Source organism: Equus przewalskii, chromosome 13, assembly GCF_037783145.1.
Source record: "Equus przewalskii isolate Varuska chromosome 13, EquPr2, whole genome shotgun sequence".
In the NCBI taxonomy this organism is placed as follows: domain Eukaryota; kingdom Metazoa; phylum Chordata; class Mammalia; order Perissodactyla; family Equidae; genus Equus; species Equus przewalskii.
Window position 1 is genome coordinate 52,791,728 of NC_091843.1, and position 26,549 is coordinate 52,818,276.

At 36.6% G+C, this 26,549-nt stretch overlaps 1 protein-coding gene across 1 annotated transcript in view; it reads right to left on the bottom strand.

The window, feature by feature from the left end:
• Positions 1–3,968: 3,968 nt before the first annotated feature.
• The window catches only part of HSD17B4 (hydroxysteroid 17-beta dehydrogenase 4), an 81,907-nt gene continuing 59,326 nt past the window's right edge, over positions 3,969–26,549 (bottom strand). Inside the window, exons 21-24 of the mRNA XM_008516032.2 lie at positions 24,684–24,770; positions 23,476–23,614; positions 12,390–12,517; positions 3,969–4,389 (exon numbers count right to left, since the gene is read on the bottom strand). Coding sequence (XP_008514254.2) covers positions 4,300–4,389; positions 12,390–12,517; positions 23,476–23,614; positions 24,684–24,770 — 444 coding nt within the window. The 3' untranslated portion in view covers positions 3,969–4,299. The remainder of the gene's footprint in view (positions 4,390–12,389; positions 12,518–23,475; positions 23,615–24,683; positions 24,771–26,549) is intronic.

The following is a 26,549-nucleotide window of genomic DNA, read 5'->3' on the forward strand; positions in this document are numbered from 1 at the left end:
CAAATTTAGCAGAAGGAAGGAAACAGCAAAGATTAGAGCAGAAATAAAAGAAACAGAGACTAAAAAGACAATAGAAAAGATCGATGAAACTAGGAATTGGTTCTTTGAAAAGATAACCCAAAGTGACATACCTTTAGCTAGCGTCCCCCCCAAAAAAAGAGAAAACTCAAATAAATAAAATCAGAAATTAAAGAGAAGACCTTAACAACTGATACCATATAAACACAAAGGATCATAAGAGACTACCATGAACAATTATATGCCAACAAACTGGATAACCCAGAAGAAATAGATAAATTCCTAGAAAAATACAACTTATCAAGATTAAATCATGAAGAGAGAGAAAATCTGAACAGACTGATTACTAGTAAGGAGATTGAATCAATAATCCAAAACATCCCAACAAACAAAAGACCAGGACCAGACAGCTTCACAGGTGAATTCCAACAAATATTCAAAGAAGAATACCACTCTTTCTCAAACTCTTCCAAAAATGGAAGACTCATTACCCTGATACCAAAACCAGAAAAGGACGCCAAAAGAAAAGAAAATTACAGGCCAATATGCCTGATGAACACAGATGCAAAAATCCTCAACAAACCAAATTAGCAAACCAAATTCAACATATATTAAAAGAATTATACACCACAATCAAGTGAGATTTATTCCAGGGGAGCAAGGATGGTTTGACATTTGCAAATAAGTCAATGTGATACATGACATTAACAAAATGAATGATAAAAATCATATGATCACCTCAATAGATGCAGAAAAAGCATTTGACAAAATTCAACATCCATTTATGATAAAAACTCTCAACAAAGGGGGTATAGAGGAAACATTCCTCAACATAATAAACTCCACATATACAAGCTCCATAGCTAACATCATACTCAACAGTGAAAATCTAAATGCTTTTCCTCTAAGATCAGGAACAAGACAAGGATGCCCTCTTGCCACTTTTATTTAACATAGTATTGGAAGTCCTAGCCAGAGCAATTAGACAAGAAAAAGAAATAAAAGGCATCCAAACTGGAAAGGAAGAAGTCAAACTGTCACTATTTGTGGATGACATGATTCTATATATTAAAAAGCCTAAAGAATCTACCAAAAAACTATTGGAAATAATCAATTCAGCAAAGTTGCAGAATACAGAATCAATATACAAAAATCAGTTGTGTTTCTATACACTAATAACGAGCTATCAGAAAGAGAAATTAAGAAAACAATCTCATTTAAAACTTCATGACAAAGAATAAAACACCAAGGGATAAATTTAACCTAGGAGTTGAAAGCCCTGTTTACTGAAAACTATAAGACACTGATGAAAGAAACTGAAGACACAAATAAACAGAAAAGTAATCCATGTTCATGGACAGGAAGAATTAATATTATTAAAATATCCATACTACCCAAAGCAATCTACAGATTTAGTGCAATCCCTATCAAAATTCCAATGGCATTCTTTACAGAAATAGAACAAACAATCCTAAATTTGTATGGAACCACAAAAGACTCTGAAGAGCCAAAGCAATCTTGAGAAAAAAGAATAAAGCTGGAGGCATCATACTCCCTGATTTCAAGCCAGATTACACAGTTATACTAATCAAAATAGTATGGTATTGGGATAAAAAGAGACACATACATGAACGGAAGAGAACAGACAGCCCAGAAATAAACCCAAGCATATAGGTCAATTAATTTACAACAAAGGAGCCAAGAATACACAATGGGGCAAGGACCGTCTCTTCAATAAATGCTGTTGGGAAAACTGGACAGCCACACACAAAAGAATGAAACTGGACCACTATCTTACACCATACACAAAAATTAACTCAAAATGGATTTAAAAACCAGAAGACCTGAAACCAGAAAACTCCTAGAAGAAAATACAGGCATTAAGCTCCTTGACATCAGTCTTGGCAATGGTTTTTTGAATCTGACACCAAAAGCAAAGAGAACAAAAGCAAAAACAAACAAGTGGAACTACATCAAACTAAAGAGCTTCTGCACAGCAAAAGAACCATCCACCACATGAAAAGGCAACCTACAGAACGGGAGAAAATATCTGCAAATCATATATCTGATAAGGGATTAATATATAAAAAACTCATACAACTCAATAGCAAAAAAACAAAGAATCTGATCAAAAAATAGGCAGATATGAACAGACATTTTTCCAAAGAAGACATACAGATGGCCTTCAGGTGCATGAAAAGATGCTCAACATCACAAATCAAAACCATGAGATATTACCTCACACCTATTAGAATGACTATTATCAAAAAGAGAAGAGATAAGTGTTGACAAGGATGTGGAGAAAAGGGAACCCTTGTGCACTATTGGTGGGAATGTAAATTGGTGCAGCCACTATGGAAAACAGTTTGGAGGTTCCTCAAAAAATTAAAAATAGAACTACCATATGATCCAGCTATTCCACTCCTGGGTATTTATCTGAAGAAAACAAAAACACTAACTCAAAAAGATACGTGTACCTCCATGTTCACTGTAGTATTATTTACAGTAGCCAAGATATGGAAACAACCTAAGTGTCTATCAATGGATGAATGGATAAGAAAATGTGGATGGATGTGTGTGTGTGTGTTTGTGTCTAATATATTACACACACCAAAAAAAATGAAATATTATTCAGCCATAAAAAAGAATGAAATCTTGCCATTTACAAGAACACAGATGGACATCAAAGGGCATTATGCTAAGTGAAATAAGTCAGAGAAGGACAAATACTGTATGATCTCTCTTATACGTGGAATCTAAAACAATGAAACGAAGCTCATAGAAACAGAGAACAGATTTGTGGTTGCCAGAGGAGGGGTAGAGGGGGTAGGGAATGAGAGAAGAGAGTGAAGGGGGTATTAAATATTAAAACTAACTAAATAAATAAAATTAAAAGTATGCTACCAAAAAAAGGTTAATTTTATGATACCATACAGAGTTCATGAAACTAAGGCATAATTGGCAAACATGTAACTTTTCTTCTACGCCTTCTATATATCCTGCTCATTCATTAAATCAACAATAATACACTGACATCCTCAACTATGTTCCATTACTGTGCAAAGTATTACAATTTCAAATTTTTGAGACTTTCTCCCTTGATCCCCAAGCTCTAGTTCCTTCAATCTTATTCCCTGAAGCAAACTGCTGTGCTGCACTTCCAGAAGCCCCATTCAGCTGATGACATATTATTCCCCCAGGTAGATTATCAACTGACATAAGAACATACCTGGAATCGCTCTGCTGCTTTGGCCCCTTTGCAGGGCAGGCTATAATCAATGACGAGTTAGCTCAGAACAATTCTGAAGGGCAGTCCCAGCTTCAGAGCTCCCAAAAGAATGGCTGAGGGCTTGTGGTAACTGCACCACAGCCTAACTTCTCCCTCGGCACAGCGCTGCTTTCTTTGCTTACCACCCCTTACCCCCAGGTATTGATCCCAAGAACACTCTCAAACAAATTTCCTGCCCATGAATCTCCTTCTCAAAGTCTGCTTCTCAGGGAACTCAGCCTATAACACCCACACAACCAAACATATTCTCCTCAGTTGTGCTCCATGATTGAAACTTACTCCATCCCTCAGCTGAGCATCCCACTAATTGGTCACCTTTGCAGCCAACTCATCAAAAGAGCATCTCCTCAACACACATCATCTCGCCAAAATGTTGGGGAAAACAGTGATATGACAGTACTTGCCAGTAACATGTTTATGATTTAAGATTATTGATTAAGCAAGAAAGCTATATATTTGGTAAATTTACAGCATCATATGAAAGCAAAGAATTTCTAGCAAAAGGGAGGGAGGAAGAAAGAAAACTATTTGGAAACCCAAAGACCTTTCTCTTGACTTAAAGCAGAGCATTATCTATTATAGCAAAGTGTGAAAAATGAGTACATGCATAAAAATTCATGTTAAAACTGGAGTATCAATTAGAGAACAGAAAATAACAAAATGAAGTATAAAAGGCATCCAAGTGGCCTTTATTTATTTAATTTTTCCTTCAACTTATAAGTGCTATCACAATTCTAAAGAGATTGGACTTGGGGGAAATTTTTTATCAAGATAGAGATCTAAGAACAGAAGGATAATCATGTGCTACCTTACAGTTTCTTGTAAAAATAATGATAACATGAAAAATTAGTAGAAAATGAAAACCTGAAAAGTTATCTGAAATCTGAAAATGTTAACCAATTTCCCCTGTATCTTAGTTTTGATCACTTTTGCACATTTGAGTGAAGAGAGTATTTAATTTTTCTCTTTTCATTAATAATGTAGTATGTCCTTCAGAGCTTGGCGTAGTCTTTCAGAATCTTCTGAAGCTTCTGGCTCACCATGATGTTCCCTTTGGCCTTCAGTTTGCCACTAAAGAATGCCTGGAAAGGACAGAGAGAAAAAGAGTACCTTCATCATGTTACATTTTATTTCTTTCTTTTAAAAGATCATTGTTCAGACTAAACACAATTGAGTTGTTAATTCTGGACAACAAAGGCAACTTTTATCTAGCAATGATAGTTTAATGATTACAGATAGCACCCATATTTTTAGATATCTAAGAAAAAATAAATGTTTCTTGTGTAGTTTAGAAAACCACAGAATAATTTATCTGCACTGACAGATCTGGGAGTTATGCTTCAACCTATGCTTCTGGCTTCAGTCTACGTTCTTAAACATAAATTTGAGACCATATGAATAAAAAGCCTTTACTGTATTCCTAAGAATAAAAATATTCAGAGGGGAAGAGGTAGGGGGTAGGGTAAAGGGGCGCATGCGTATGGTGACAGATGGCAACCGGACATCTGGTGGTGAACACAACACAGTCTATACAAAAGCTGAAATATAATGTTGTACATCTGAAATTTATATACTGTTATAAACCAATGTGACCTCAATAAAAAAAAATTTAAAAATTCAATTCAGAACTTTTGAAAGCAGATCAAAAATATTTATTACATCTTCATGAAATAGAAAGCCATATAATGCCAAAATAAGATAATATAACAAAGTCGTGAATAGATCCTAGGCTGTAGCATCGGAATGCCTGGGTTAAAATCTAAGGTCTGTCACTAACTAGCAAAGTGAGCTTCGGCAAATTAGTTAACCTCTCTGAGCTCCCACCTCCTCATCTATAATGGGCATGACAACAGTACCTAAAAAAGACAGCTTTGTTGTGTGAGTTAAATGAAATGGTGTGTAAAGTGCTTAGCTTAGCGCTTGACATGTTGCATATTAAGCTCATCATCACTAAGCACAAGGCTGGCAGGTTAAAACACTAAGAGCTTCCGTACTACCTCCGCATCTGACCTGACAACAGAAACTTGTGCAAGTTGCTTAAATTCTCCCTCAGTGTCAAGTTCCCTATCAGTAAAATAAAAATAGTAAATCACAGATCAGAGTTTTTACAGCTTATTGAGAAAATAACATGGAATATCAAGTGAAAAAGAAGTCCCTAGATTTTTAGCTAGATTGAAAAGTTAGTAATATCCATGTATACTTAACATTACAAAGCAGCCCTACAGATACTCTCACTTGAGAAGCACAGTCATCGACTTGAAGTGGCCATGTCAGCAGTTCTCATCCCAGTTGACAGATGAGAAAACTGAAGTTCAGGGAGCGTAAATAACCTGCTCAAGGCCACAGAGCCAGCAGGAAGGAGGGCCAGGACCTGAACTCGGTTGATCTTTGCTCAACATCATCTCCTGCTTATCAACTAGCAGCAACTTGATCTCAAAAGTAAATTCTCACCAACTTGACGAAAAGCAAAAACTACTTAAACTTTTCATCCCAGAAATAATAAGGGAGAACGCATTCAATCAGGATCAAGTGCCAGGTATTCAAACTGGAGATGGGAATTTCAAAACGAAGACTGCTTTCCCTGTACAGTTACAAAAACAATGGTCTGTGACTCCTGCAAAGAGGGCAGTACTTAGACTTGCTTGCCAGGGACTAAAGGCTGAGAAGAATTTACAACCTAAAATACGAACACCTAATTCCTTGAAGTAAATACACCAATATTTGATGGCTGTTATTGAGTGGAAGGATTTTGTACATAAGTCTTTGTTCCTATCTATTTTCTTAGGATGGATTCTTAGAAGAAGAATGACTAAATCATGACATTTCTTAAATAAGGTTCCTGACTATACTTTCATATTGCCACAATTTCCAAACTGTGCACCATGGCGCACCAGAGCATCACAGCAAACTCCCAGGGATACTGTGGAATATTTAAAATTTTCCAGGAAAATCCAGTAACATTGGTAAAACACAACATGAAAAACTACTATTGTTTGGGCCTAACTACTTACTTAACAGGACCTTTAGGTATTTCTTTTGGTCTAGGAGTGCCATGCAGAAAGTGGTGAGACCCTAAGTTGCTATAAAGGAAGAAAGCCAGCGAACCTCTGCCACAATGCTTTCCAGAAAGACTACACCAAACTGATATTCCTTCCAGCTATGTGTGAATTCTCTTATCCTGACCTTAACAATGCTATTTTCTTAATCTTTGAAAATCTGAGGGAAAAATGACATGCTTTAATTTGCATTTTTTGGATCCTGAGAAAAATTAATAGTTTTTCTCATGTATGTTATTCATTTCCATTTTTTTCATTAATTATTGGTTCATACCTTTCGCCCATTTTTTATATTGAGATCTACTGCTTTCTAGACTTTTTTATAGGTTACTGATACCAACATAGTGTGTATCATTTTCTTTCCCCCAGGCTTATGGGAATATCTTATGGAGTCTGACATGCAGAAGTTCTTAATTTCTAGATAGCCTAAACTACTGCTATTGAGCTTATGTTCCTTATTTCTATCCTTGCTTCAATCTACTCAAGTATTAGATTGGCAAGATTCTAGGCTAGGAAATATATCTCTCTCCCTGTGCTCATGAGTAACATTATAGAAAGGGAGTCAAAAAATAAAACGTAAACAAGTAAAGCCTGTTATAAATGCTATGAAGGAGAGAATAGGATGCTATTAGAGAGTCTAACAGGAAGGAACTACTTTGGATGAAATGAAGCTAGCCATGCAAAAAGTTGAAGGTAGAAATTTCAAAAACGTCAAATGCACAGACAGCAAAGGGGTGAAAGCTGATGGGAAGGAACTGAGAGGAAAAACAATGTTAGTGGAATTAGCATAATAAGTGATGAGGCAGGGCCGGCCGGTGACGCAGCAGTTAAGTTCGCACGTTCTGCTTTGGCCGCCTGCGGTTGACTGGTTCGGATCCCGGGTGAGGACATGGCACTGCTTGGCAAGCCACTGTAGGCGTCCCACAGATAAAGTAGAGGAAGATGGGCACAGATGTTAGCTCAGAGCCAGTCTTCCTCAGCAAAAAAAGGAGGATTGGGGGACCGGCCCCGTGGCTGAGTGGTTAAGTTTGTGCACTCCGCTGCAGGTGGCCCAGTGTTTCGTCAGTTCGAATCCTGGGCACGGACATGGCACCGCTCATCGAGCCACGCTGAGGCGGCGTCCCACGTGCCACAACTAGAAGGACCAACAACTAAGAATATACAACTATGTACCAGGGGGCTTTGGGGAGAAAAAGGAAAAAAATAAAATTTAAAAAAAAAAGGAGGATCGGCAGCAGTTAGCTCAGGGCTAATCTTCCTCAAAAAACAAAAAAAAACACAACTAAGTGATGAGGCAGGCAGTGTGGGATGAAGCTGAAAAGATGAGCAAGGAAAACATCATATGTAACATAACAACAGGTAGTTTGGATTTTATCCAAGTGCAAAAGGAAATCTTGGGAGTTTTTTATCAGGTGGAAAGAACTATAATCTGATCTACATTTTTAAAGTACTACCCTGGCTCCTGTGTGGAGAACAGATTGGTGGAGAGGTAAGACTGGAAGCAGCGAGATCAGTCAGGAAGCTACTGTAAGCCAAGTGAGAGGTGACAGAGGCTTGGATCAGGGTGCTATCCTTAGTGAGGAAGATGAAGTCAAAATATATTTTGGAGAAAAATCAGGAAGGATTAAGGATAGAAAGGACACACAGAGGTACAGAAGGAAACCAAGATGATGCTTACATTACTGAGCATATTAATTTGGGTAGACAGATGACAGCGCCATTTCCTGAAAACTGCTTATAACACTACGAAACTCAGAGAGGACGACCAAGCGAGACATTTAAATTTGTGAATTGTCAACATATAGATGGCTTTAAATACCATGGGATGGATGAACTCATTTAAGGAGAGTGTTATTTAGAGAAGCTCCCTGAAATGAGCCCTGAAAAACACCAAATTTAATGGTTGAGGGGAGAAGAAGACACCAAAGGAAATTAGGAATAGCCAAAGGTGGAGAAAGCGAAAAACAGGAAAACACAGAATCATAAAGCCAAGGGATGAAATTATTTTAAGCAGTTGGTGGTTGACTGACTTGAACATGACTGAAAGGTTGAGTAAGATGCAGATAGAGAAACAGTCATTGGATTTAGCAAAACAGAACCTTGACAAAAATGCTATCAGTGGACTAACAGACGTGGATGGAATAATAGACGTGGAAGTCAGATAAGAGAGGATAGAAGAGCAAAGTTAAGACAGAATGTTTAAACCGGTGCTGCCCAACAAAGTAGCCACTAGCGTATGTGGCTGCTGAGTACCTGAAATATGGTTAGTCTTGGCAGAGATGCACTGGATTTTAAAGATTGAGTATAAGAAAAAGGATATAAAATATCCCACTAATATTTTTAACATTGATTACATGCTGAAATATTTGACTGTATTGGGTTAAATACATGAAATTAAAATTAATTTCATTTGTTTCTTTTTAACTTTGTTTAATGTGTCTACTAGAAAAATTTTAATTATATATGTAGCTCACATTACATAACTATTGGACAGTGCTGGTTTAGACAATTCTTTTGTGAAAAGAATCACAGACATGCTGGATTGAAATCTGATATCAAGAGAAGGCATTTAGAGGCTGGCCCAGTGGCATAGTGGTTAAGTTCATGCACTCCACTTCTGCGGCTCAGGGTTTGCAGGTTCAGATCCCAGGTGCAGACCTACACACTGCAAATCAAGTCATGCTCTGGTGGCATCCAACATACAAAATAGAAGAAGATTGACACAAATGTTAGCTCAGTGACAATCTTCCTCAAGCAAAAGGAGGAAGACTGGCAACAGATGTTAGCTCAGGGCCAATCTTCTTCACCAAAAAAAAAAAAAAAAAAAGAACAGGAAGACATTTGCTTTAGAATCAAGATATTAGCCTGCCTGTATGCTGTGTGAGAATTATGTAGTGGAATGGGAGAGATTGATTCAGAAAAGAGAGAAAAGGGGAAGCAGCAATGATCTTGAGCAGATATCTGGAAGAGAATTGAAGGGACTAGTCTTTGACAGGAAGAGAAAAAATTCCTTTAATATAGTATATGGGAAGAGAAAAAGATGGATGCAGATGCTTATAGAATAGACCTGATGATAGGAGGGTAAAAGTGTTCATCTAAAAGCCTTTTGTTTTCAAGGAAACACGAAGGATGTTTGAAAGGGAGGTGGGGGTGTGTGAGAGTTTAGCGAAGACAAGTACGAAACAGTCAACAGGAATGGAAGTTTACTGGAAAATCATAATAAGATTGCTAGACAGTGCTTAGAGACTCTTTGAGGCTTGTGATCAAAAACTTAAAGGGAAGCCAATCTGTCTAGTTGGATGGCTTTTTTCCTGCCACGTTCATCTATTCAGGTACAGATACAAAAATGGCAGGGAATGGGGTTAAAACAGGGTGGAGTTTTCCAGGCAAGTAAGATGAGAGCGATACAAGGGAGTTGAGTATTTTCAAGGGAGATATTATGCAGATGAACCATGGAATCTAAGGTGAACAAGGAGAGAAGACAAAACAGAAGGGACCTGATGGATAGAAAGTGGTGGTGTCAACAAACTGAAGCCCTCAGCTCTAGTAATAGGAATAACATAACAGGTTAATGGAACTGTAGGTGATGGTATTGAAAAATAGAGATGTTTTGAAATAGATGTTGAAGTTGTACATTTTATGCTGCTAATAAGGACTAAAGCTGATATACAATAGAGTAAAAGATAATTAGAAGTGAGATCAATGAACGAAGAGAAGTCACTTTTATGAATCTTGAAGTAAGCCACCAAGGTTGACAAGAACTGGTGGCAGAGAAAGACTGTCCACTAGCAGACAAGGTCTTTGATAACTGAAGAAGAGTGATGACAGCACCGCGGTGGAGAAGGTAATAAAGCCAAATAAGTCTAGAAAATCCCTGATATTCAGTGTCTCTAAGAATTATCATTAAGAACAATAAATATCCAAGTTTTCATCAAGTTTTTGCTTTGCTTTTATTTTCCACATTTAATTCTATCCCATGTGCTATGATTTAGGTATACGGAATGACAGAAAGCACTACCACTTCCTACGCAACTCCCCAGTACCATTCACTGAATAACCCATTCATCCCCAAAAGGCCTGGTATTCCAAGCAATTATATAAATGTTTCCCTAATCCTACATTTAATCTTTATATACATGCATCTCAAATATAACATATCTAAAAAAGAACTCTTAATTACCCATTCTCTGCCCCAAAGTCAGCTTTCCACTTTAAAACTCAGATGCTGCCATTCCACAGCTCAGCGGCTTCCCACTACACAAGAGCTAAACTCCTCGGCAAGACCTACCAGGTCCTGTGGAATCTGGCCCTTGCCTACTTCTCCCATCTCACCTCCTACCACTCTCCTCCCTGTTCGTTTTACTAGCTCTACTGGCCTCCTCACAGTTAGAAAACCACAATAAGCCTCCAGCCTTTGCACTAGTTGTTTCCTTAGGCTCAAGGCTCATTCCCTCACTTCGTTTAGGTCTCTATCAGGCCTTTTCAGACAACTCTATCTAAAATAGTGCCTTTATCCCGTCACACTCTACTCTAGGGGTTGGCAAACTACTCCCTGTGGACCAAAACTAGTCTGCTGCCTGTTTTTGTAAATAAAGTTTTACTGGGACACAGCCCCATCCACGGGGTTTACATATATTCTACAGCTACTTTAACTCTTTAACAACAATGAAAGTGAGCAGGTGAAACAGAGAACCCTGGGCCAGCAAAGCCCAAAATATTTATTATGTGACCCTTCCAACCACTGCTCTAACCCATTACTCTAACCTGCTTTTCTTCATACCTGAAAGAAAAGTTGAATTCTATTTCTTTTCCATTCCCCTCTAGAAGTAAACTCCACACAGTAGGGGCACTGTCTTGTTCAGCCACACTTTGAATCCCAGTAACAGTAGGTACTAAATAAATTCCCGGGAAGGAACTAGGTGAGGACTCGGTGCCAAGCACTACACTAAGCTCTTCATGTATATTACTGGATTTAGTTATCATAACAATCCTTTGAGATTACTGCAATTATTATATTCATTTTACTAATGAGAAAATTGAAGTTTAGAGAGTAAGTGGCAGGGCTAAGATTCAAACTCAGATTTAACTGATGCCAAAGAACATATTTTTAACCACTATACTACTTTACAATTCTTTTTAAATAAATCTTTCTAGCCAGGAAAATTGAACATTGTCTTATTTATTCAAATTGTTTTGTGTCTCGTAAAGTTGTATAGTTTTCATCACATAAGCACTGTGCTTTTCTTGTTAGCGTGGTCATTGGTATTTTGTAGCCTGGGTTGTGATTATCAACAAATTTATTTCAATTATATCTTCTACTTGGTTTTTGCTTCTCTGTGAAAGCTATTTTTTAATAATTATTGTGCATTGAACCACTTGTTTGAACTCCTTTATTCTAAGAATCAATAAGTTGATTCTCTTGGGATTTCTAGCTACCAAATCATGATTTGAAAACAATAAACTTTTCTCCTCCATTCTAATTGCTAAATCAGTTACTTTAATTTTGTGTGCTTGTGGATTGGCTAAAGGCTTCAGAAGATTAACTCATAATGGTCAGAGAGTCTCTTGTCTTAATCATGATTTTCCAGTGACATGCCTCTAAATGTTCCACTTCCAATAAGACACTGACTGCTATGTTCTATCCTTCTATTTCCAGTTTTCAATAACAGTAAAGACTAGTTCTTAATCTTATATATCAGGAACAAATATCTTATTTTATAAAATATCTACTAATATCATACGGTTTTTCACCTCTGAACTAATGGCAATAATACATTAAAAGATCTAAATGTGGGTTTTATACTGTTTACAGACTAAAGAAGAATTTCACCCAAAAATTCAGTTTTAAAAAGTGTTCAGTTCAAACTCCATTAGAAAAATATATGATCTGTCAACTCAGATATTGCTATCAACTGTCTTCTTCAGAGTTGTAAGGGATCTATCTTAGAATTTGGGAGTCAGCTAAATACTTCAATTGTCAACAGGAAGCAATAATGATGAAGAAATGAACATTTTAAGAGTGTTACCTTCTGAGGATCAAGCTTGCCCTGGACTACCTCCATGAAATGCTCATCTGAAAGTGTCAAGGTTGTGTCAGCAGAGCCTCTTGCAGGGCCTTGATACACTTCTCCAGAACCATTTTTCAGGTCAATAGCTGGGAAAATAGGAAGAAACCAATATGTGCCATTTTTTCTTCACAACATGAGAGTAAAATACACCAACTAAAATGCAGACATTTCTATAGTTTCCAAGTGGTTACTTATAGTTAATGTGGTAGTTATTCTATGTTACATATTACCTGTCATTCAGAAAAACTATATAAATCCTTTATTTTTTGAGATGTCCTTTCTACAAAGAAGTTCTTCAAACGTCAAATCAATAATAGATTTTCCTCATTGAAGAAGTTTACAAAACAGAGATACTTTAAATGTGAATCAATGTAGGATGACATATTATAAGGAAGTTGTTGGAGGTTATATGGTTAAGGTCTTTAGGTTCAAATACAGACTCCACAGTCAACAAAGGACGAAAGCTGGATTTTAAAAGAGTTGTATGTTGTTGGGTTGGGAGAAGGGAAGACACACTCTACCCACCTTTCAAATACCTGAATTCATCAAAGGTTCTGTCATATGGATAGCAAGATAGTCAAAACACATTTTAAAAAGATTTTAATTAGTTTGTTATACTTATGATTTATTTATAAAGTTTTTATTGCCATAACTGTTGTAAACATTAAAATTAGCTTCTTTTTCCTTAACTCTTTTTGACAGTAGGCTTAAGTGCCCCAGAAACAGTCTGGGTAAGTGGGAAAACTACTAAAAATTTACCTTTATTGCTCTCTATCTAACACTTGTAGAGCTGTATGCCAAAGCTACATTTTAGAAAGTTTGAACTGTCTCATACATGACCGAAACCAGTCATCCAGGAAGCCCAATTACACTCATCCAGCTCCAGCCACATAAACGTGCTTTCTCTTGCCACAGTGAAGGAACTACAATTGCATCACTTTCCCTAAGAGTGTGAAGGGAACCCTCAATTTAGGGTCAAGGAAAAGCTACGCGTACATAAGAAAACAACAAGTGCTTAACTACATTCTGCTTAGCCAAGCCCTGCTCCAAAAAGAAAATAAAATCATTCCAACTCTCTTCAAAAGAGAATTTTGCCAACTAAACTAAAAATAACTTGTTGATAATGGTTACCTTGAGGAGGAGAAAGAGTGAGGAGGACCTTTTTACTTTGTATACTTCATTCACTCGCTTCACTGTGAAATTTCTACAATGGGTATCAGACCATGCAAGGTATCAGAAGTGAGGCACGAAGAGCAAAGGCTCTGTTCTTATTGGCACCTACATATTGTGAATGTGTTTCCATGTACTATTGGTACAGTTAAAATGAAAGAAAGGGAGAAAAAGAGAGTGATGGAGGTGGGGGGCAAGAGGAAGGAAAGGAGAGGAGAAGGAAAGAAAAGCAAGCCTCTGGCATTCGGCAGATAACATTCACAGTTTTAACTCTTCACAACTAAGACTAAGACCCACTATATACACTAGTCTTGCTCAGGAATAAAATTGGACCATAAACATCTTAATGCTTGCGTGTGGGAGTAAGTCTCAGGTAATGAAGGTTCTTAGCTGTCCACCTGCCCTCACACTCCCCTGGTGCTGCCTCACGGCCATGACTCTTGTAAGCAGTAAAACCTTTTTTTTTTTTTTAAAGATTTTACTTTTTCCTTTTTCTCCCCAAAGCCCCCTGGTGCATAGGGGGTCCTTCGTTGTGGGTCCTTCTAGTTGTGAGCAGTAAAACTTTTTACTGTGGAAAGCTAATAGCTAGGGCTGATAAAAGAAAAGAAGGCTAACAAAGGGAAGGTTCTTAGCAAGAATACAGAAATTTGGGGTGAAGGAGTGGAAATTCCAGTTCCACAGTGGCTCAAGTCATGCATGCAACATGGCTCCTGTGGGAGAATCATCCACCACCGTCACCTTGAGTTTACAGATGCCTATAAGGTCATGGCTAATCTTGCTAAAATGAAGAAACAGACTGTATGTATTTTCTTTTAGTGGAGATTTCAGAAGCTTTATGAATAACTTTAGCTCTGTTTTTACATAACCATTAAGGCTCTGAAAGAGTTCATAAAAATTTCAGTTATAGTTTACAGCATTTAATGGGGGAGGGAGAGGTGTTCAACAAGAACGTGCATCTGGAAACCTGGGGACCTTTGAAGGTCTTGGGATAAATACCGTACAAATTACAAAAGGCTACCACAGGAGAAAGGAGTTATTTTTATTGCTGCCTCTACCCCTTAAGATTATAAATTCTTTGCTGGAACAAGAACGTCTTGTCTTTGTATCCCCTACACTTCCTTGAATAGAAAGTACTTAGTAACTATTTGTTAAGTGTATGATCAGAAAAGCACATGGAAGAAGCATCTCTATAAAAAAAAATAACAACAAAGAAAAACTTCAGTTAAAAATAAAGGATTTTTTAAAAAATCACACCAAGAAGGACACAATACTTTTGTGCTAGTCCTACCAAAAATTCATAAACTCAGTCTAATAATCATGAAGAAACATTAAGCAAACACAAACTGAAGAAAATTCTACGAAATAACAAGCCTCTACTTTTCAAATATGTTGAGGTCATGAAAAACAAAAACAGACTGAGGCATTCATCCAGATTAAATGAAACTAAAGAGATCTAACAACTAAATGCAATATATGATCCCAAATTGGACCCTGATCAGTTCTTTTTCTTTCTTCATTTCTATTATTGTTATTATTATTATTATGATTACTATTATTATTAGTTTGCTACAAAGGACACTACTGGGACAATGGTACAATATTAATAAGGTCTATATAATAGATAATAATACTATATCAATGTTAATTTCCTGATATTGATAATTGTTCTATGAATAGATAAGAGCAAGACTTTGTTCTTAGGAAATGCTACTAGAGTATTTAGGGATAAAGGGACATTAGGTCTGTAAGTTACTCTCAAGTCCTTCAGAAAAAAAATAATATGTATGATGAAAATAAAATAGTAAAAAGCAAAAATGGAACAAAATGTTAACAATATGGAGAAACTTGGTGAAGGACAGATATAAGTTCTTAGTACTATTCTTGCAACTTTTCTGTAAGCCTGAAATTATTTCAAAATTTAAAAAAATATATGCTATTAAGATGAATCACATGCACAGCAAGATAGGAAGCCGTAACAGTTTTCAGTGGTTTTGTGTGTAAATGCACATGGGCAAGCAGTCAGGGGCTGTCCTGGTAAGAAGGGAAGCAGCCGCTGTTGCTAAGGGAATATAGAGTAACCTGAAGTAGATGACTCTCCAACAAAAAGGCTCCCATCCTTTACCGGACAGCATATTTCTTTCCAAAGGTCATCTTTCAAGTCTTTTCTATAAACACATGAGACTCTCATTTGGATCCCAATTCAAAATTTGGAAACAATACCTTTAAGATTTAGTTTATATCCAAGATGAGAAATCCTAAAGACCGGTTTGACTACTAAAAGATGAGCACCAACCCAGAAGCTACTAGGTTCTAATGATCAAATGGTATCCTCAAGAATGAATGTATCCTGATCTTAAAAGAACGCCAGTTGCCAAATCTGTCTACATTTTCCACATTCTGGCAAAATTCCAAGATCCAAAAGAGATGACCTCTAACATTCAAAGAACATCTTCACCCAATCATTGTGACATAGTGCATAACAGATGCCTGGATTTAATCCAAATATGCAGACTGAGCTCTACAAAATCACAGTATATATTTTTTAAAACCCAACTCACTTCATTACTTAACAAAATTCCAGCAAAATTGGACAGTATTTCTAAAATCTTGCTATATAAATGTAAATTCCAATTATGTTCCTTCAATGGAAAAGATTACAAATATGTGAAAGGAAACCAAAATTCCTTTAGGAAGAAAACAACCAAATTGCTCAGTGCTAACCAGCTTAAACCTATCATCCTAAGGAAAACAAAATATATTTTTTACTCAGCAACATTGTAACACTGTTACATGAAAAAAAATCTGTCTTTGTCAAAAGTTTCAATTGTATGGCTATTTTACCGGATACATTCAAACAAGTAGATTCTTACTTGGAAATATGGGATTATATTTCTGCCTAGAGTTACAATAAATTGCATATTTAAAATCTGTGGGCCAAATTCTAAGATGTTCAACTTTATTTATGGACAAATGGAAATACTGGTGTCATTACTCTACAAACCATGAATAGCAGATAATCTTGGAGGACAATGAAGATTTCTTTCCATTTTCTCCCCGCGTGTCATGAAGCAGAGTAGCAAAGCTAATGCTCTGAGTTCCAACTACTATTTCCATAAATATGGTTTCCAACTGTCTGTCTCTGGCTGTGAACTTACCCCTAAATTCCAGGCTGCAGTTCCCAGAATCCAGTCCAGATCTCGGTCTGCTATAGTTTTGGCACCACAGCGTGTCCTCTTCTGGCCTAAACTTCTCTCCTCTCCCATGTTTTGCATTTCTAGTAATGGAGTCAATATCCTTGGTCACTCACGCCAAAACCTCAGCATTAGTTTTGACTCTCTCTCATTCTTCTTGTTTTATTAACTGTCTTGTTTTTCAGACATCAGTCAATTCTATCTTAGCAATAGATCCAGTAAGGCCCTCTCCTCTCCATTATCACTTTAATTTAGGTCTTCCTTCCCTTTAATCTGCAATGCAACAACCCTTGTATCCTGAACCCCAGGATTTCACACTTTCCTAATACATTGCCTCTAACAGTTATTACCATGGACAAAAAAAGATATCCTGTCTTCATATTTGTAATCTACAACATCACAGAGAACTGGGTACACAGTAAACGTTCAAATTTTTGTTGAATGAACCAGCTTCCCATTCTGTGAAAGCCAATAGCACCTTTTCCACGTCTCTTATCACTTGTGTTCTATCAGAATTACTTATATATATATACACAAGCCCCAATTCCTTATTTGAACTCCCTGAGGCCAGATGTGTTTTGGAATTCAGAATTTTTCAGATTTTAGAAAGGAAATACAGTACATAAAACATGTATTATATATTATGAAAGCCCCTCCAATGGTGCAAAACTCTATAAAAAAATACATGATTTCCATACTCAACTAACCCACGGTAAGTGAGAGAAAGACAATCAATCTCATCGTGTAGGTTCAGACCAGGTTTTGCCACCAATGAGTTAGGAGAAAAAACATTCCATTTTTAGAGCTTATGGTTTCTGAATTTGCAGATAAAAGTAACTATGTTTTAATTTTCAGGAGCAGACTATTCTATAGGGCATATAAAGCCTCTGATTCCTTATCTTCTTTATGCCTTCCTGCCATCTTTTATTTTCTTTGAGTTTTCACTCTTGCTTACAACAACAGAATTGGATCCAAAGGGTTTACCAGAACAACTTTTGGGTGGTTTTAGAAATTAATAGTGATAAATATTGTAAAATATAATGCTTACTTATAAATGTTTTAATGGTATCATACTGTTCCCAGACATTTCACTCATACTAAATAGAAAATAAACGTCACTATCCATATGATAAACTTATTATTTTAATAGCGGGAAAGCTACTAATTCAGCACTTTTTTAAAAAGGCAGACATCTAATTCCATCTAAATCTATGCATTCTACGTGGCTTTTAGCATTTATTCAACACATACGGAATAGGCTACTATGTGTTATAGATCATACTAAAAGTTGGAAATAAATTAATCTGCAGCTCTTTCTCAGGGTTAAGCCCAAGACCAAGTGGGAGGAAACATACAATTATAAATGATAATACAGTAGGATAACTGTGACAAGCAACAGACTCTATTTAAACAGAATTCAGAGATTTATTTCTCTATCTGATGTCCATGTCACCTTTTCAACCTAATTGAAGAATCCCTAGCAAAATAAAAAGCTAAAGGACAACCATTATTCAAAATGGTAGAATACCTGAAGGCATAGGATATTGGAAAAAGGTGTTCAAATACGTCTGGGCATTCAATTACATTTTGGAGTAATAAAAAGACATAGATAAGATCACTGTGTTCTTTTTCTATTATTATTATTATTTTTTGCTGAAGAAGTTTTGCCCTGAGCTAACATCTGTTGCCAATCTTCTTCTTTTCGTATGTGAGCCACCACCACAGCACAGCCACTGACAAATGTGTGGCATAGGTCCACACCCGGGAACCGAACCCAGGCTGCTGAAGCAGAGCATGCCAAACTTAACCACTAGGTCACTGGGGCTGGCCCAAGATCACTGTGTTCTTGACATTATAACAGATATTAATAGTGAAGTAAGAAAGATAGGCTTCTATCTTGACCTCTACCTACCTAAGGAATCACTACCTACGGATATTTTTAATAATTCTAAGACAATAATTCATGATTAAAACATTGTCTCCAGGGGCTGGCCCCGTGGCCGAGTGGTTAAGTTCGCGCGCTCCGCTGCAGGCGGCCCAGTGTTTCGTTGGTTCGAGTCCTGGGCGCGGACATGGCACTGCTCACCAAGCCACGCTGGGGCGGCGTCCCACATGCCACGACTAGAGGGACCCACAACGAAGAATATACAACTATGTACTGGGGGGCTTTGGGGAGAAAAAGGAAAAAATAAAATCTTTAAAAAAAAAAAAAAAAACATTGTCTCCAGAGGTAGAAATTAGAAGGTGCCAGTGACTATTCCAGGATATGGCTTCCTTCCCAAAGGCAGCTCACTGAGGCCCTTCCTCTGGCTTCTTATGCAGATGAAGGGCCTCTATCTCTCTGTTACACACTCTCAGCCCACAGAGAAGACAAAGGGCTCTCCAGCCTCTCTCAGATCATCTAAGCCCAGAGAGGCAGAGGCCACACTGGCCCTCACCCCGGCAGCCCTCCTGCTCCTAGATGACCAGGCACAACAGGCTTCACAGGGGCCTAACCTTAAAGGACACAGCTACGACGCCTCCCCCTCCACAGCCAAAACCAACCCTGACCCAGCACTGAAATGAGAACTCTCCTAATTCTCTCTAGACTCAGACTAATTTGGTTTTAAAAGACCCCCAAGACATACATCCTGCCCAGAGATTTGTTGTTGGTGTTGTTTGGATGGCAGAATGGGGGAGGGATCAGGGAAGATGGGCACAGTCTAGCATCTTTGGGTTCGAATATGCCTTCCAGGTCTCTGAGCACAAACCCCTCAGTTCCAAGACTTGCTCAAGGTCAGTCACTTGTCTAACTCCACTGATACCTGTCCCCAGCCAAGGTGAACTGAGGAGCTTAGCCTTGTTGTCTGTAACCAGATTCTGGTATGCTATAATGTAAACAAGGCTGGGACAACTAACAGCAATTTAAAATACAAAACATTTGTAATTAAGTGTTTAGCAAAACATTTTTAAAACTGCTTGTAAAAAAAAAAAAAGGTAGGTATTCCCTAAGTCAAAGCATTCAATCATCTATTTGATGTCATTAAGCACCAAGATGCAAACTAGAGATGCCAACGTGGAATCTTCTAAGACATCATAAGTCAAAAGACTTAGATAGTTTCTACTGCTGCCAGCTACCGTGATTTAGCTCGGTGACACAAAGACTACGAGAAAACAACCAGAACTAAAAGAAGTTACACAGTTGAGAATCAAATCAAATAACAGATGGGCAGACAACCAAAGAGAACGGTAAATGCTTTTAGAGAAAGCTTTAAGATCCAATTTGATTGTTAGCTTTAATAAATAAGGACCTGAAGAAGAGATGACAAAACAGACAAAAGCCACAAGGCATCAATAATAAGTAGTTACAAACAAGATTTCCACATTCCCATTTTTCCAGTGGAAATGTAAGGAAAAACCCTTTTCCTAAGTTAATCAAATGTTACTTTTAAATGTAAGCACATTTTCTAATATTGCCTACAAGGAAAGTGCCACCAAGATAAGGCAACAAGCTTAGTTGGTATTGACACTACATTGAAGGAAACTGTCCTGTTTGCTAAGAATTAATCATCTGTACACCGTCACGTGTCACCTAATGACAGGGATACTTTCTGAGAAATGCATCGTTAGGCAATTTTGTCATTGTGTGAACATCACAGAGTGTACTTACACAAACCTAGATGGTATAGCCTACTACACACCTAAGCTATATGGTACTAATCTTATGGGATCACCATCTATATGTAGTCCGTCATGCACCAAAAGTTGTTCTTCAGTGCATGACTATACTTTATAAATCCCTACAGAGTTCTATTCTGCCAACTTTGAGACACACAATTCCAGCATATTTTTCTCACCCTTATAGATCACATTCCTCTCCTTCACCAATATCTTCAAAAACCTGGTGCTTTACATTTATAACTTAAATTTTAATATGCTTTCATCCATAGAGAAAAAGTTTAATTCCATCATGGACGGATACAAAGAAAGAAGGACAGAAAGAAGAAGGAAAGGAAAGGAATAACACCTACATATACACTGTTAATCTATGAATTTATTTAGAAAATATTAGGCACTTTGAAATTTGAGGGACTAAATACAGACTACATTTTTGCCTTCCTTTATCCCCCTTCTGAATTAATTAACTTTCTATAAACACAAACGTCTGTCAGAAGAACAAACATCAAAATGTTAACTGTGGGTAGTGGGATTATACATCATTATTTTCTTCTTTATATACCAAATTTTATATAATGAACATAAATTCATTTATATAATGAACTCCCTAAGAGGAACAGCAATTGTTATATTAAAAATAAACTTGTTTATTTTGAACCAAAATCAACTGAACAAAATTCCATAATGTTTTATAGGAATATGTAATAGAAGATCATCTCAAAAAGTTTCAGTTGATTTAGATACACAGTTTAATTTTTTTTGTTTAAGTGAGCATTTACAGTGATCTTTAGTTGTAATGAGGAATAAAACAATCTGATTTTTAAGGCACTTAGGCATTCTAAAATAGCAATCAGAATAAAAATAATGGAAATCTGTAAAATATTAGCTTCTACTGTACAAGTAAAAACCCAAACCTATAGATTTTTTTCCTTAAAAAAATGGTTTGAATAGACACATTACTTGCATGGTATGTGTTGTAGAAATATTGAGCGACGATGGTTCATTCCATCAGTTATGGGATTTTCAGAAGACAGCCTATACTCCTTGCTTTCCAGTACCACCTGAGTATACTACATCTCATACACTAGCCCATAGTCCCTAGAGAAGGATTACAACCAGGCTTCAGATGGGCCTAAAAGTTTAGATGGTCCTAGAGTATAAGCCAATCACAAGCCACCTCCAGGAGTCCCTTAGCCTTACAGGGGCTCTCAGCCAACCTAAAATACATGGGATCCCATTGTATTTCACAATAATGAAGGAAGGGAAGAATCTTATGAGCTAAAAACTATTCTGGATGCTTCCTACCCTACATTAGTAGACAGACTCAGGGGACCACAGCTGTCTGACTACAAATGAAAGGATCCTGTCCCTTAGGACTTCCAGGTAGAAAACATGAAAAATCAAAAAGCTTCAGCGAACATTCACTGGTACACCATATTTCTCCAACAACTCTAGAGGTCAGAATACTCTATAACATAAAGGTAAAAGAAATGATGGTCAACGTTCATTAATAGCATGTTTCAAGATTCAAAATATGAATAGCTGTGAGCCATGGAATGAATGTTTGTGTCTCTCCAAAATCCATATATTAAAGCCCTAATCCCCAATATGATGGTATTTGGAAGTGGGGCCTTTGGAAGGCAATTAGGTTTAGATGAGCTCATGAGAGTGCAGTCTCCACGATGAAATACATTAGTGTCCTTAGAAGAAGAGACATGAAAGAGATGACCTCTCTGTCATGTGAGAACATAGCAAGAAGGCAGTTGTCCACAAACCAGGAGGAGGGCTCTCCCTGAACCCAACCATGCTGGCACCTTCATCTGGGACTTCCCAGCCTCCAGACTATGAGAAAATAAATTTCTGTTGTTTAACCTACCCAGTCTAGGGGTAGTCTATTTGTTATAGCAGCCTGAACTAAGATATTCTCTTTGTTAGAAGCAGTGGCTCATCAATTTATAACTGATTGATGAGAAGAGAGAATGCATGTGTACTCTCTTCACTACTCTCCACTGTCCTGTAACCTACTTGGAAACAGCACAGTGAATCTGATACAGCCACACATTTTTCTGTCATGACAGAAAGACACTGGATGCTTCCAAACTCGCTAACGGATGACTGATTAGCAAAGTCAGCCCACAAAAGTGCTAGTGCCGTACTATGTATACAGAGAAAATTCTCTAATCTAGAAAAAACCTTTCACTCAACTTTAGTAATTTCATCTTACCTTTCCCGATTTTACTTTAAGAATTAAATTAAAATTGGACACTGCAATCTATTATATCCCACAACATAGAAAAGTTTGTGCCATGATTAATATGGGTCACATTCTTAAAAGTAGATGCAAAAGGTCTGGTAGGAATTTTTTTTATCTTCTTTCTCTTTTTATCACCTAATTTCCCTTTCTTTATAAAAGGGTACCAAGGTCCTTTTGGACCTCCATATTAGTGAATGGAAATGTGACTGCTTTCTTTCTGCAGCAACTTAGTTTATACAGGATGCTTTGCCAGGTTGCTAACATGGCACTCTAACAGATAATTTCCCTAGACTAGATATAATTAGCACCTTTGACTGCCATCCGTATAAGTCAAGAAAATAATTATGACTTTTCACTGATAATTAAGGTGATAAATCCAAATTATTAATGTTTGAGGATGAAAAAAGAAGTTTTAAAACTGTCAAAATTTAACAATTTAAAAACATTTCATTTGACCTGATATACTTTATGTTTAAAAGGAATTTGGAGATTAAAGAAGCATACAGCTAAGATGACTGTTTAAAACCACTATTTGAGGTTACAATGAAATCTTTAAAACAGATATTTTCATTTTAATTGATTCCCTATCTGTCTAAAAAACATACATGTCTTTGGGTGTCCTGAAACTTGCTACTTCCCAGGAAAAGCAATTTACCTAAGACGGTAGGATTTATTTACCTTCAAAAGACAGGCTTTCATTATAACAAGGATATTTCATCTCTATTTACTAAGAGTTATCTTAGAATATTATAAAGGCAGAGATATGACTTACTCCACGTAGCTGCGGTATTTCCACCTTCAGTGATATGCCACTCAAATACAGCGTTTACTGTCTTTACCACCTGGTGCCCAATATCCTTAAGGCGGCGACCTATTTCCTCAAAAACAAGGGTACTCTGAAGCTCCCCACCCTAGCAAAAAGGAGAAAATTTAAAGATTTTACTCTTCCGTTTTCTCCCCAAAACCCCCTAGTACCTAGTTGTGTATTTTTAGTTGTGGGTCCTTCTAGTTGTAGAAAATTTAATTTTAAAAGTTATATAAAAATGACTCAAGGGGAAAAATTATTACAAAATATACGTGCAATAAGGTGACGTGCAATATGGTTTTAAAAACCTATACATAAATAAACTAGTTTTTTTCACACCAGGCTTCTTTCACACTTTCCTTATGTTTATTTATGTCATGCAGAACCTCAGTCCTCTTAATAAAAGGATTTTACTTTGATCAGAATTCAGAAATAATATTTTAAAAGGAAACTAGGAACTGGACAGCCTATGTCCTAACTAACTTCAGCAGGGAGATACTGGACAAATCAATCTTCTGTGGTCTCATTTCTTGATTTGTAAAATGGGACTAAATTACATGAAGCCTGAATTTCTTTCTAGCTCTAAAACTTCTTAAGAGATTCTTTAATTCTTCTTAAAGGGACTTTAATTTTAGTTATACGATAATACGGCTGACAGACAATTAAAGACCATGGGTATGAAAACCTCAACATTACAAAGTTAATATTTTGGAGACAGAGAATACAAACATTTTTATTAAAAGTCTCAGTATGTTAATAGAGAATAACACAAATGTTTTAATAAATAATACATGCTATTGTTTTTATATTTGCATACAAAGCTTTATACAAATATTTAAATCAAGAAAAAGGTATAGGATATTTCTTTTTAATTGATTTTTCTCCAAAATACCATTATTTCTCATTAAATAACTGACTTAGTTACTCTAAACCTAGAAAATTATTTTCACTTGAAAGATACACTAATATCTTCGAAAAAAATTTTTCTTAAATTCCTAAGTTGTCAAAATATTCCCCTTTCATTCCAAGCAGTTCTGATTTAATGTCCTCCAGTTCAAGAATTAAGAATCTTTCATAGCTCTTAATTTTCTAAAGTAGCCTGAACATTCTTAAAGTGATCTTAACTGAAATTCATAAATCAGGAAATGACTTGGGTACCAGTTTTTACAACCTACCTTAGAGGGTGTCTTAGCTAACATATCAGATGTTGGCACAAGATCCACATATGCATTTGAAATGACGATGTCTCCAGTTTCTTGGATCTTATAAGGAGTACAAGAGAAAAAAACAGTTCACTCTTATGATTCCAATGAAAACACAATCATTGTGAAACAGTATAAAGTCTTTTTTTTTAAAAGAAATTTACATTTTTTCCTCATATGAAAAAGAAAATAACAATCCAAATTAAATAGTTTATAAATTAAATGTCAAGATGAACGAACATGAAGGCTTACTCATTTAATACAATTGCTATTAACCCTAACTGTACAATCAACTGGAGACCTTTTATTTATGATCAGGCCCCCTCCAAAAACTCCAATCTAAACGGTCTGGGGTGGAGCCTGGGCATCAGTATTTTTCAGGGATTTTTTTTTTTTTAACATAAGTGCATCTAATGGGGAGCCAGGGTGAGAACTGATAAATTCTTCTATAGTAAAAGGAAAGGCACAATATCCACATGAGGTCCTGCTACTCAAAGTGCATTTGCTCTGTTAATATAGAATAAAATTGGCTAGGAACAGACCACAGCAGTCTTTTTAAAGAAATACTTACAATTATTTCAAACAGGAAGTGTATAGAAGCATAAAATAAATGCTTAAACAGTGTTTTATCAAAATACTCATTAAATGAACTCGAATTCTAATTCCTAATACTTCATCTAAAATTATTCCAATGGCTATTCTTTCATAAAATTATGGTATTGCTACAAGAGCAGAGGATAGTGTCTAAAAATTAAGGTAGCATTTATTAAAGATTGATTTTTAACAATCAAGATCACTCTCGCTTGAATACTTCCCATCACACAGAAAAAAAGATCCTTCAAACAACTTGTTCATTTTATTTCAAATTATGTACAGTGAAAAGCATGGAAAGCGACAATTTATGAAGAAAATACAGTACACTTTAGTAAATTACTTTCTTGTAACCAAGCCAAGCATATCACTTGGAACATTAGTTTAAAACGTTTCTTAAAATATAACATGAAGCAAGGAAGAAAGGAAGGAAGGCGGGGAGGAAGGAGACATTGAGGGAGCGAGGAAGCATCCCTCTATATAACTAATAGGAAAGAATACATCTAATAACTGGAGGAAAAAATAGCCAATATACTGAATAGATAAGAAGACATGCTTAGAATTTATCAAAGTGGCAAGAATGTATCATATTTACATATTAAATTATTTTCAACTCTTTAAATTTGAATCCATAGAAACTATTTCTATACTGTTCACCACTAGAATCATAGAAAAATAAAAACCTGTAATGCAGTCATGGTCCTTAACACCTTTAGAGTTCATGACCTTATTCAAAAAATAAAACTTACATGAAATAATTAGAAAATAATAGGGCTCCAGAACATGCGTCACAAATATTAATTGTAAGAGGATTTCGGAGAGAGCCAATATGCATCTTTGTACGGGTGGGGAAAGGGGAGAGGCAAGGGACTGCCTCTACGGGCAAGGGAGAGCTCAAACTGAAGCCTAAAAGACGGAGGAATTCGAAACTGAAATAAAGTTTGCATAAATTAAGCAGGAGAATGATATTGCAAGCAGCAAGAAGTAATAAGAAGTAAGGCAACCTCACAAACAAGAGTTCTGCAGGGTTATTTATTTATGAAAGACATCATGACACAGTAAAAAAGAGTTAGGGCCCTGGGATCCAAGCTGTGAGACAGGCAGACCTCAATTTCTACCTCAGCTCCACCACTTTGTGTGTGACCACGCACAGGTTATTTAGGAGCCCCGAACCTCGATTTTCTTATATTAAATGTAGAGTTATTACGCATGTTAGAGATAATGATACAGCCTGCTTACAGGTACTCA